The sequence below is a fragment of the Taudactylus pleione genome, unplaced genomic scaffold, assembly GCF_031769625.1.
Source record: "Taudactylus pleione unplaced genomic scaffold, aTauple2 ptg001096l, whole genome shotgun sequence".
Classification (NCBI taxonomy): domain Eukaryota; kingdom Metazoa; phylum Chordata; class Amphibia; order Anura; family Myobatrachidae; genus Taudactylus; species Taudactylus pleione.
Window position 1 is genome coordinate 724,955 of NW_028285497.1, and position 13,361 is coordinate 738,315.

At 47.5% G+C, this 13,361-nt stretch overlaps 1 protein-coding gene across 1 annotated transcript in view; it reads right to left on the reverse strand.

Annotated features, from left to right (window-relative positions):
- Positions 1-458: 458 nt before the first annotated feature.
- The window catches only part of MST1R (macrophage stimulating 1 receptor), a 71,360-nt gene continuing 58,457 nt past the window's right edge, over positions 459-13,361 (reverse strand). Inside the window, exons 14-22 of the mRNA XM_088461782.1 lie at positions 12,446-12,605; positions 12,270-12,356; positions 11,896-12,093; positions 8,782-8,862; positions 4,662-4,843; positions 2,981-3,090; positions 2,462-2,627; positions 2,146-2,282; positions 459-1,747 (exon numbers count right to left, since the gene is read on the reverse strand). Coding sequence (XP_088317908.1) covers positions 1,504-1,747; positions 2,146-2,282; positions 2,462-2,627; positions 2,981-3,090; positions 4,662-4,843; positions 8,782-8,862; positions 11,896-12,093; positions 12,270-12,356; positions 12,446-12,605 — 1,365 coding nt within the window. The 3' untranslated portion in view covers positions 459-1,503. The remainder of the gene's footprint in view (positions 1,748-2,145; positions 2,283-2,461; positions 2,628-2,980; positions 3,091-4,661; positions 4,844-8,781; positions 8,863-11,895; positions 12,094-12,269; positions 12,357-12,445; positions 12,606-13,361) is intronic.

Below are 13,361 nucleotides of genomic sequence, written 5' to 3' on the forward strand. Positions count from 1 at the left end.
TCCTGCCTGGTGTCTGCTTCCTATAGGCTCCCAATATCATTGCTGCTAGATTCCCCTGTAGCCACTACCTGCACAGTCCTGCCTGGTGTCTGCTTCCTATAGGCTCCCAATATCATTGCTGCTAGATTCCCCTGTAGCCACTACCTGCACAGTCCTGCCTGGTGTCTGCTTCCTATAGGCACCCAATATCATTGCTGCTAGATTCCCCTGTAGCCACTACCTGCACAGTCCTGCCTGGTGTCTGCTTCCTATAGGCTCCCAATAACATTGCTGCTAGATTCCCCTGTAGCCACTACCTGCACAGTCCTGCCTGGTGTCTGCTTCCTATAGGCTCCCAATATCATTGCTGCTAGATTCCCCTGTAGCCACTACCTGCACAGTCCTGCCTGGTGTCTGCTTCCTATAGGCTCCCAATATCATTACTGCTAGATTCCCCTGTAGCCACTACCTTCACAGACCTGCCTGGTGTCTGCTTCCTATAGGCTCCCAATATCATTGCTGCTAGATTCCCCTGTAGCCACTACCTGCACAGTCCTGCCTGGTGTCTGCTTCCTATAGGCTCCCAATATCATTACTGCTAGATTCCCCTGTAGCCACTACCTGCACAGTCCTGCCTGGTGTCTGCTTCCTATAGGCACCCAATATCATTGCTGCTAGATTCCCCTGTAGCCACTACCTGCACAGACCTGCCTGGTGTCTGCTTCCTATAGGCTCCCAATATCATTACTGCTAGATTCCCCTGTAGCCACTACCTGCACAGACCTGCCTGGTGTCTGCTTCCTATAGGCTCCCAATATCATTGCTGCTAGATTCCCCTGTAGCCACTACCTGCACAGTCCTGCCTGGTGTCTGCTTCCTATAGGCTCCCAATATCATTGCTGCTAGATTCCCCTGTAGCCACTACCTGCACAGTCCTGCCTGGTGTCTGCTTCCTATAGGCTCCCAATATCATTGCTGCTAGATTCCCCTGAAGCCACTACCTGCACAGTCCTGCCTGGTGTCTGCTTCCTATAGGCTCCCAATATCATTGCTGCTAGATTCCCCTGTAACCACTACCTGCACAGTCCTGCCTGGTGTCTGCTTCCTAAAGGCTCCCAATATCATTGCTGCTAGATTCCCCAGTAGCCACCACCTGCACAGTCCTGCCTGGTGTCTGCTTCCTATAGGCTCCCAATAACATTGCTGCTAGATTCCCCTGTAGCCACCACCTGCACAGTCCTGCCTGGTGTCTGCTTCCTATAGGCTCCCAATATCATTGCTGCTAGATTCCCCTGTAGCCACCACCTGCACAGTCCTGCCTGGTGTCTGCTTCCTATAGGCTCCCAATATCATTGCGTTATGTCCTCTAGCTGTGACGATGGGGACAGTACAAGCTCAGGGGATCTCATCGTGTCCAGAACAAGGGGCCGAGGAATAAAACATGGGCTGGCCATTTCCAAGCTGTCCGTGTCCCTGTGTAATACTTAGCGCCAGTTCTGTGCCCATGTTCACAGGACGAGACCCTCACAATGTTCCCTTAGACTCCTCCTCATCGGAGGTTGCGGACTCGTCCTCCAGCTCATCCTCAGAAGCTGGGGGCGCGGGTGGGAAGGGCTGGTCCTGATCCAGGTTTATGTAAGTAATATTCAGATTGATGTAGTGATCTCCCCATAGGGAGTTGGCGATGACCTCCATCTCACTGACCAGCTGGGTGAAGGACGGACGCTCCTCAGGATGAGGCTTCCAGCTTTGCAGCATGAGAGTATAGCTGTGGGAACATATAGATCATGGATTATGGAACATTTATGTGAAGCTCAGACATCAGTCTGTCTGTCTGCCTGTATGTACTCTGGGAGAGCTCCTGTAATGCTGCCAATAATGGATGTGAGGCATGCCTCCTGGGCAGTCCTCAGGTTTAGAGTGTATCTGATTCCTAGTTCATTTACCCTATTATTTAATGGTATTTCCTAATTTCCTCACATTGTTTCCTTCATGTCCCCTAATCTACAACAAGTTGGCTGGAAAATACTGTCCTTCATTTTCTGCTGCCTTATGAAATGTACTTTGCAGAGAGGTGATTGGAGCAATGCTGCCCCATAGTGGTCATTACTGTTATAGCACAGTGGTATATAGCAGAATGGCACAGATCATGGTATGCAAACTCACAGTGGGTCCGGGCAGTACTCGGGCTGGGGGAGACGTCGTCCCCTGGACAGGTATCGAGCAATGTCATAGGGATCCACATCTGGATAAGGAGGGGCCCCTCGGGTCATCAGCTCCCACAACAACACCCCAAAAGACCACTGAGGAGAAAGTTATATAAGTGAGTAATTAATGTTTAATCTGATTAACGTTAATTTACATCTCTGTAACCAATTCAGACATCACGGGAAGCCGATTCCTCACAACTCTCTAGGTCACCCACTGACCCATCTCCTATTAATTATAAATCTGAATGTCCGTCAGCCCCCCGTCATCTCACCACGTCGCTCTTTGTGGTGAATTTCTGGGTCTGCAGGCTCTCCAGTGCCATCCACTTGACGGGTAGCCGGGTGTTTTTATGACGCCGGACACTATAATACTCCTTATCGAACACATCTCGGGCCAGACCGAAGTCTGCCACCTTCACCTGGAAGGTCTCATCGAGCCTGAAAGACAAAGAGTCACAGCGATTGATCAAATGGCGACACATTACGGAGGCTGGAACACGCTTAGGGGCTGACACTGGCGGGCACTTTGCACCTAATATGGGGAGTAATGCAGGAATACAGTCAGGGAACCTGGGAGCGCACATAAGACAGATTCTCACTGCAGTATAAGATGGAGACAGCTCCCAAAAAGACCCAACCTACAGCGAGCGGTGCCAAGTATACTGTAATCTGCACATGGCTCTGCGCAAATGTCCAGAATAGCGATAGACATCCAGCATGTGGCTGTCACATCTACCCATGCAGCGCTATATAACGGGGGAATACCCAACATTATCCCTGTGGGTACTCACATGCAGTTCCGGGCAGCCAAATCCCTGTGCACAAACTTCATCTGTGCCAGATACTCCATCCCGCGGGAGACCTGCAGACCAAACCCAACCAGGTCCTTCACTGTGGGGTTCTGCAGCAGAGAGAGGGACACAGGATGTGTGTAAGTATCACCGTTACATTTGTTATTCCCTGACTGACACCGGTGCACACTGACGGCCAGAGTCCAGGTCTAAGTAAGACATGAATATAGCGAAATGCTTCTATAAGCTCCTCCTACCCCATAGTGCCAGCTTTGCAAGGAATGGCATTGTAGTGACTGTTCATGATGTCGGAGCTTGAGAAGAATACATTTCTGAGGGCTCAGCACCCATTGCAAGGAATGGCATTGTAGTGACTGTTCATGATGTCCGAGCTTTGAGAAGAATACATTTCTGAGGGCTCAGCACCCATTGCTGGGAAAGGTATTGTAGTGACTGTTCATGATGTCCGAGCTTTGAGAAGAATACATTTCTGAGGGCTCAGCACCCATTGCAGGGAAAGGCATTGTAGTGACTGTTCATGATGTCCGAGCTTTGAGAAGAAGACATTCTGAGGGCTCAGCACCCATTGCTGGGAATGGCATTGTAGTGAATGTTTATGATGTCCGGGCTTTGAGAAGAAGACATTTCTGAGGGCTCAGTAACCATTGCTGGGAATGGCATTGTAGTGACTGTTCATGATGTCCGGGCTTTGAGAGGAATACATTTCTGAGGGCTCAGCACCCATTGCTGGGAATGGCATTGTAGTGACTGTTCATGATGTCCGAGCTTTGAGAAGAATACATTTCTGAGGGCTCAGCACCCATTGCTGGGAAAGGCATTGTAGTGACTGTTCATGATGTCCGAGCTTTGAGAAGAAGACATTTCTGAGGGCTCAGCACCCATTGCAGGGAATGGCATTGTAGTGACTGTTCACGATGTCCGAGCTTTGAGAAGAATACATTTCTGAGGGCTCAGCACCCATTGCAAGGAATGGCATTGTAGTGACTGTTCATGATGTCCGAGCTTGAGAAGAATACATTTCTGAGGGCTCAGTACCCATTGCTGGGAAAAGCATTGTAGTGACTGTTCATGATGTCCAAGGTTTGAGAAGAATACATTTCTGAGGGCTCAGCACCCATTGCTGGGAATGGCATTGTAGTGACTGTTCATGATGTCCGAGCTTTGAGAAGAAGACATTTCTGAGGGCTCAGCACCCATTGCTGGGAATGGCATTGTAGTGACTGTTCATGATGTCCGAGCTTTGAGAAGAATACATTTCTGAGGGCTGAGCACCCATTGCTGGGAATGGCTTTGCTGATGCTGTTACTTGTTTACTAGTTTTTTTCTTAAGCCAATTCAACACCAGAGTCTGTACCTGCTATAGGTGCTATAGGGAGAATGTGTGCAACACCCCTATGCAATGGTGGAGAGGAGGCCTGAGCTACAGGGAGCACCCATAATGGGCCCCTGTTCTCCTGATGGGTCCAGGGTGAATGCTTCTCTCTCCCATTAAGTAAAGCAGTCCAGGCTGTGCGTGTGCTGTCAGCAGGGCAATGAGAACAGTCATGTTGGCTACGATTATTGCGTACTGTACACAGGTGGATCTATAGGCCGGAATTAATATAATCTAATATATAGAAGATAGTGTTATAGGATGAAGGGACCAGCTCTATAGACTCACCCTGTCCTCACTGCGTATGAAATGTCGCAGGTCCCCATGTGACATGTACGGGAGGACGACCAAGGGTAGACCTTCTTTTGGTAGGAAAATCCCAATGAGAGAGAGCACGTGGTGGTGGTGGAAGCTCTTCATCAGGATCCCTTCCCGTAAAAACTCCTCAACCTCCTCAACATCCGTAATCCCTGCAAGACAAACATTCACTCAGAGAGACCCCTCCAACAGCGCTGCAGCTTCTAAAGAGTATAATTCACCATCACCCATGTCCTCGCCGATGCCCCTTCAGCAAGTAATTCCCAAACCATGGCAAAGGTATTTCCAACAGGAACGTCCCCTCAGAAATTGACTCAATGGAGGTCGGTATGACCAAAATTACCGATATCGTTATCGTTTTCTTACACCAGAAATGTGAACAATTATCTCTTTCCCTACAGAGTCTCTTTCTATGTGATCATACGGACGTGCCATTTGCTCTGTGTACTAATAATGATCTCTTTCTGTGTGATCATACGGACGTGCTGTGTGTACTAATAATGATCTCTCTATGTGATCATACAGACGTGCTGTGTACTAATAATGATCTCATTCTATGTGATCATATGGACGTGCTGTGTGTACTAATAATGATCTTTCTATGTGATCATACAGACGTGCCGTGTACTAATAATGATCTCTTTCTATGTGATCATACGGACATGCTGTGTGTACTAATAATGATCTCTCTCTATGTGATCATACAGATGTGCTGTGTGCACTAATAATGATCTCTCTATGTGATCATACGGACGTGCCGTGTGTACTAATAATGATCTCTTTCTATGTGATCATACGGTCGTGCCGTGTGTACTAATAATGATCTCTGTCTATGTGATCATACGGTCGTGCCGTGTGTACTAATAATGATCTCTGTCTATGTGATCATACAGACGTGCCGTGTGTACTAATAATGATCTCTGTCTATGTGATCATACGGACGTGCTGTGTGTACTAATAATGATCTCTGTCTATGTGATCATATGGACGTGCTGTGTGTACTAATAATGATCTCTCTCTATGTGATCATCCGGACGTGCTGTGTGTACTAATAATGATCTTTCTATGTGATCATACAGACGTGCCGTGTACTAATAATGATCTCTTTCTATGTGATCATACAGATGTGCTGTGTGTACTAATAATGATCTCTCTCTATGTGATCATACGGACGTGCTGTGGGTACTAATAATGATCTCTTTCTATGTGATCATACGGACGTGCCGTGTGTACTAATAATGATCTCTTTCTATGTGATCATACGGACGTGCCGTGTGTACTAATAATGATCTCTGTCTATGTGATCATACGGACGTGCCGTGTGTACTAATAATGATCTCTCTCTATGTGATCATACGGACGTGCTGTGTGTACTAATAATGATCTCTGTCTATGAGATCATACAGACGTGCTGTGTGTACTAATAATGATCTCTGTCTATGAGATCATACAGACGTGCTGTGTGTACTAATAATGATCTCTGTCTATGTGATCATACGGACGTGCTGTGTGTACTAATAATGATCTCTGTCTATGTGATCATACGGACGTGCTGTGTGTACTAATAATGATCTCTGTCTATGTGATCATATGGACGTGCTGTGTGTACTAATAATGATCTCTCTCTATGTGATCATCCGGACGTGCTGTGTGTACTAATAATGATCTTTCTATGTGATCATACAGACGTGCCGTGTACTAATAATGATCTCTTTCTATGTGATCATACAGATGTGCTGTGTGTACTAATAATGATCTCTCTCTATGTGATCATACGGACGTGCTGTGGGTACTAATAATGATCTCTTTCTATGTGATCATACGGACGTGCCGTGTGTACTAATAATGATCTCTTTCTATGTGATCATACGGACGTGCCGTGTGTACTAATAATGATCTCTGTCTATGTGATCATACGGACGTGCCGTGTGTACTAATAATGATCTCTCTCTATGTGATCATACGGACGTGCTGTGTGTACTAATAATGATCTCTGTCTATGTGATCATACGGACGTGCTGTGTGTACTAATAATGATCTCTGTCTATGAGATCATACAGACGTGCTGTGTGTACTAATAATGATCTCTGTCTATGAGATCATACAGACGTGCTGTGTGTACTAATAATGATCTCTGTCTATGTGATCATACGGACGTGCTGTGTGTACTAATAATGATCTCTGTCTATGAGATCATACAGACGTGCTGTGTGTACTAATAATGATCTCTGTCTATGTGATCATACGGACGTGCTGTGTGTACTAATAATGATCTCTGTCTATGAGATCATACAGACGTGCTGTGTGTACTAATAATGATCTCTGTCTATGTGATCATACGGACGTGCTGTGTACTAATAATGATCTCTCTCTATGTGATCATACGGACATGCTGTGTGTACTAATAATGATCTCTGTCTATGTGATCATACGGACGTGCCGTGTGTACTAATAATGATCTCTGTCTATGTGATCATACGGTCGTGCCGTGTGTACTAATAATGATCTCTCTCTATGTGATCATACGGTCGTGCCGTGTGTACTAATAATGATCTCTCTCTATGTGATCATACGGTCGTGCCGTGTGTACTAATAATGATCTCTCTCTATGTGATCATACGGACGTGCTCTGTGTACTAATAATGATCTCTCTCTATGAGATCATACAGACATGCTGTGTGTACTAATAATGATCTCTGTCTATGTGATCATACGGTCGTGCCGTGTGTACTAATAATGATCTCTGTCTATGTGATCATACGGTCGTGCCGTGTGTACTAATAATGATCTCTGTCTATGTGATCATACAGTCGTGCCGTGTGTACTAATAATGATCTCTGTCTATGTGATCATACGGACGTGCCGTGTGTACTAATAATGATCTCTCTCTATGTGATCATACGGACATGCTGTGTGTACTAATAATGATCTCTGTCTATGTGATCATACGGACGTGCTGTGTGTACTAATAATGATCTCTGTCTATGTGATCATACGGTCGTGCCGTGTGTACTAATAATGATCTCTCTCTATGTGATCATACGGTCGTGCCGTGTGTACTAATAATGATCTCTCTCTATGTGATCATACGGACGTGCTCTGTGTACTAATAATGAGCTCTCTCTATGAGATCATACAGACATGCTGTGTGTACTAATAATGATCTCTGTCTATGTGATCATACGGTCGTGCCGTGTGTACTAATAATGATCTCTGTCTATGTGATCATACGGTCGTGCCGTGTGTACTAATAATGATCTCTGTCTATGTGATCATACGGTCGTGCCGTGTGTACTAATAATGATCTCTGTCTATGTGATCATACGGACGTGCCGTGTGTACTAATAATGATCTCTGTCTATGTGATCATACGGTCGTGCCGTGTGTACTAATAATGATCTCTCTCTATGAGATCATACAGACGTGCTGTGTGTACTAATAATGATCTCTGTCTATGTGATCATACGGACGTGCCGTGTGTACTAATAATGATCTCTCTCTATGAGATCATACAGACGTGCCGTGTGTACTAATAATGATCTCTCTCTATGTGATCATACGGACGTGCCGTGTGTACCAATAATGATCTCTCTCTATGAGATCATACAGACATGCTGTGTGTACTAATAATGATCTCTCTCTATGTGATCATACGGACGTGCTGTGTGTACTAATAGTGATCTCTGTCTATGTGATCATACGGACGTGCCGTGTGTACTAATAATGATCTCTCTCTATGTGATCATACGGACGTGCCGTGTGTACTAATAATGATCTCTCTCTATGTGATCATACAGACATGCCGTGTGCTGTGTGTACTAATAATGATCTCTTTGTACAGGTTAGCAGTATATTTAATAATAACTATTAAATTTTATTTCCCCCCGCACGTCAGTAGAAATAAGAAGTATATTCAGATCAGTGCAGGTAATTCTGAATATCCGTATTAGAATGCTCAGGGGGAATTATAGCGACAATTTCCCATCATGCCCCGGGAGCAGAGGGTTCCCTCAATATCGGGCACCTCAGCTACATGGTTCTAAGCTGGTAAACGCTGCCTGTCTACGGTAACAGACGGTTATGTTCTTACGGTTGAGGGATTTGACAGCGCAGTGTATCTGCCGCTCGTCGTCATCTATGTACGTTCCGTGGTAAACGCTTCCGAAGTGACCTGTCAGGGAGGAGAATGAGAAGTCACACAAACCAGACTGGGGATAGAACTGGCGCTCTAACAGACACCTCAGTACCCATCCGGGCACAAGTGTGGTGTTCCCATCTCCGCTCGCTGTGTGCCCATCTCCCTGCATGCTGTATAACCCCATCCCCGCTCGCTGTGTGCCCATCTCCCCGCATGCTGTATAACCGCATCCCCGCTCGCTGTGTGCCCATCTCCCTGCATGCTGTATAACCGCATCCCCGCTCGCTGTGTGCCCATCTCCCCGCATGCTGTATAACCGCATCCTCGCTCGCTATGTGCCCATCTCCCCGCATGCTGTATAACCCCATCCCCGCTCGCTGTGTGCCCATCTCCCTGCATGCTGTATAACCGCATCCCCGCTCGCTGTGTGCCCATCTTCCTGCATGCTGTATAACCCCATCCCCGCTCGCTGTGTGCCCATCTCCCTGCATGCTGTATAACCACATCCCCGCTCGCTATGTGCCCATCTCCCTGCATGCTGTATAACCCCATCCCCGCTCCCTGTGTGCCCATCTCCCCGCATGCTGTATAACCCCATCTCCGCTCGCTGTGTGCCGATCTCCCTGCATACTGTATAATTCCATCCCCGCTCGCTGTGTGCCCATCTCCCCGCATGCTGTATAACCGCATCCTCGCTCGCTATGTGCCCATCTCCCCGCATGCTGTATAACCCCATCCCCGCTCGCTGTGTGCCCATCTCCCTGCATGCTGTATAACCGCATCCCCGCTCGCTGTGTGCCCATCTTCCTGCATGCTGTATAACCCCATCCCCGCTCGCTGTGTGCCCATCTCCCTGCATGCTGTATAACCACATCCCCGCTCGCTATGTGCCCATCTCCCTGCATGCTGTATAACCCCATCCCCGCTCCCTGTGTGCCCATCTCCCCGCATGCTGTATAACCCCATCCCCGCTCGCTGTGTGCCCATCTCCCTGCATGCTGTATAACCGCATCCCCGCTCGCTGTGTGCCCATCTCCCCGCATGCTGTATAACCGCATCCTCGCTCGCTATGTGCCCATCTCCCCGCATGCTGTATAACCCCATCCCCGCTCGCTGTGTGCCCATCTCCCTGCATGCTGTATAACCGCATCCCCGCTCGCTGTGTGCCCATCTTCCTGCATGCTGTATAACCCCATCCCCGCTCGCTGTGTGCCCATCTCCCTGCATGCTGTATAACCACATCCCCGCTCGCTATGTGCCCATCTCCCTGCATGCTGTATAACCCCATCCCCGCTCCCTGTGTGCCCATCTCCCCGCATGCTGTATAACCCCATCTCCGCTCGCTGTGTGCCGATCTCCCTGCATACTGTATAATTCCATCCCCGCTCGCTGTGTGCCCATCTCCCCGCATGCTGTATAACCGCATCCTCGCTCGCTATGTGCCCATCTCCCCGCATGCTGTATAACCCCATCCCCGCTCGCTGTGTGCCCATCTCCCTGCATGCTGTATAACCGCATCCCCGCTCGCTGTGTGCCCATCTTCCTGCATGCTGTATAACCCCATCCCCGCTCGCTGTGTGCCCATCTCCCTGCATGCTGTATAACCACATCCCCGCTCGCTATGTGCCCATCTCCCCGCATGCTGTATAACCCCATCTCCGCTCGCTGTGTGCCGATCTCCCTGCATACTGTATAATTCCATCCCCGCTCGCTGTGTGCCCATCTCCCCGCATGCTGTATAACCGCATCCCCGCTCGCTGTGTGCCCATCTCCCTGCATGCTGTATAACCGCATCCCCGCTCGCTGTGTGCCCATCTCCCCGCATGCTGTATAACCGCATCCTCGCTCGCTATGTGCCCATCTCCCTGCATGCTGTATAACCCCATCCCCGCTCGCTGTGTGCCCATCTCCCTGCATGCTGTATAACCGCATCCCCGCTCGCTGTGTGCCGATCTCCCTGCATGCTGTATAATTCCATCCCCGCTCGCTGTGTGCCCATCTCCCTGCATACTGTATAACCTGGCACAAAAACAGACAAATCTCAGGTGCACAACTCCAAATTATTAATAATATATAAATGCAATAAAATTTTGCAATCAATAGAGGTTTTTAGCATAATCTTGGCCAAGGTTATGGGCCTACCCACCATATCCAGGTAACCTCTTTCAGGTAGGTTCCTAACATGCTACGATTCAAATCCAGACCGCAGGATACCCCCAAACTAGCCCAGCTAAGTCAACCCAGGGCACCGCCATAGTAAGAAAAGTGCAGTGTGAAAGAGATAGTTAGGAGCAGCTACTGCTGCATATAAAGAATGAAAATAAAAAGTGAGGTACATATATAATAAACACACAGTGAAGGGTTAAAATGTGTTATAAAAGAAAAATGTGTTATAATGCGGTGCCCTGAAACAGATCAACCAAAGGCAATCCAGGGGGACCCACGCCCCAAAAATGAACCAAAGTTGCACTACAGCATATAACTTGTAGGACTTACCTAGAATTGTGCCTAATACAGTGTGCATATACATTACCATACTCCATGCTTTTAAACCAATAAGGTAGGGGTGCTAATTCAGACTGAGGGCGTCTCCTTTCCCTCAGGTGTGCAATAAAGCACATTAAATGGAGTATATGGGAAAGATTTCTGGACTGCACACCCTAAATATATATATAATGGGAGGTGCTACCTGATGAGACTAATTGCAGGCACAGAAACAGACAAATCTCAGGTGCACAACTCCTAATTATTAATAATATATAAATACAATAACATTTTGCAATCAATAGAGGTTTTTAGCATAATCTTGGCCAAGGTTATAGGCCTCCCTGTGCTCCTGTTGATAAGTTCCTGCATTCAGACAATAAACATCTATTTGGAAAATCCCCGTCTCCTTCAGTTCTGATTCGACTCCCTCTACATCCCATCTCCCAGAAGTATCTGCAGGCTATTGCACCTTAATGAGATGTATCGTTCAATCTTGTATTTGTTAGGCTAGGTCTTTGGTTTTGTTCTAGATACAATTGGGTTCTAGACTCTGTGTAATGTGACCATGTGAGACCCGACCTTTCCCGATTATCCGGTCACGGTGTGTAGTCAGACGGCTGTCCGGGATCAGGACGTCCTTCACTTCGTCCAACAGTTCTGGTCGTAGATTGTCCAGTAAGCTGGTGAGGAGAAGTGGCATGGAACTTGTCCCAATGCTGCCGCCAGAATAAATTCCACCGCGGAGGGACAATCCCCCGGAACTACTGCTAGGGACATCTGTAAGGGCAGAAAATGCCCAGTGTTACTTAGGCCACTGGATGGCACAGAGCTGGCTGTGGAGCCAGTGTCAGGCAGAAGAGCAGAGAGAGAAGAAGAAGATGAGGCCCTGAGGAACACTGGGAGGTACAATGAATAGAAGGATTTGGTGATGAAATAAAATATTGGCCTCTTACAAGACTCTCTGTAGTCACCAAAGTGAACGTGGATGGGTGACAAGACGGGGTCTCTGTTATTCACCAGTAATTCCAAATTCTCCGTTACTGAAAACAAGAGAGAGACTGGTTATACAAAGGTGCTTTCTGGTCACCTCCCTCCTGTGCTTACGGTTCTATGAGGGACACGATCTTACCCTTTCTCTTCTTAGGTTTATATTTTCTCAGGACGATGAAGATTAAAACGGCACAAACCAACAGGGCCGCCACAGTTCCCAAAACTATGCCCACGACAGGATCCAGCAAATTGACTATGACCACATGGCCCAGCTCGGTGCAGAACCCATCTACACACACCTTAGAACAAGGGAGGTTCATGGTAAGTACATCTGAGGACAATGCAATAAACCTGCACTAGGCAGAAGGTATATACACCTGAGGACAAGGTAATGCAATTACCAGCATTAGGCAGAAGGTATATACACCTGTGGACAAGGTAATGCAATAAGCCAGCACTAGGCAGAGGGTATATACACCTGAGGACAAGGTAATACAATACGCCAGCACTAGGCAGAGGGTATATACACCTGAGGACAAAGTAATGCATTACGCCAGCACTAGACAGAGGGTATATACACCTGAGGACAAGGTAATACAATACGCCAGCACTAGGCAGAGGGTATATACACCAGAGGACAAGGTAATGCAATATGCCAGCATTAGGCAGGGAGTATATACACCTAAGGAGAAATAATATATTGAAACAAACTATCATAAACACGGAACAAGTGAAGACGAGGCTGATGAAGGAACGGAGACAGATGGTAGAGGAGAGCTTGCTCCTGACAGCCTACAGCATAGAGGAAGAAGGTGATGCTGAGACTGGACAGGGCATTCGTGCCAGACATAGGAGCCAGCTCTGTGGGTACCCCCCTATTTGTGCTGCCACTCATTCCTATGCATGCCATTTTTCAGTCATATGGCTGTAGTAATGAGTATGTGGGGGCAAGAATGGCTATAATAATGAGCTGTGTGTTCAGAGAGGGGGCTTGCTCAGGCGAGGATGGGTGCAGGACACAACAAGTCTGGGAGGTGGGGGCAAGAATCGGATAT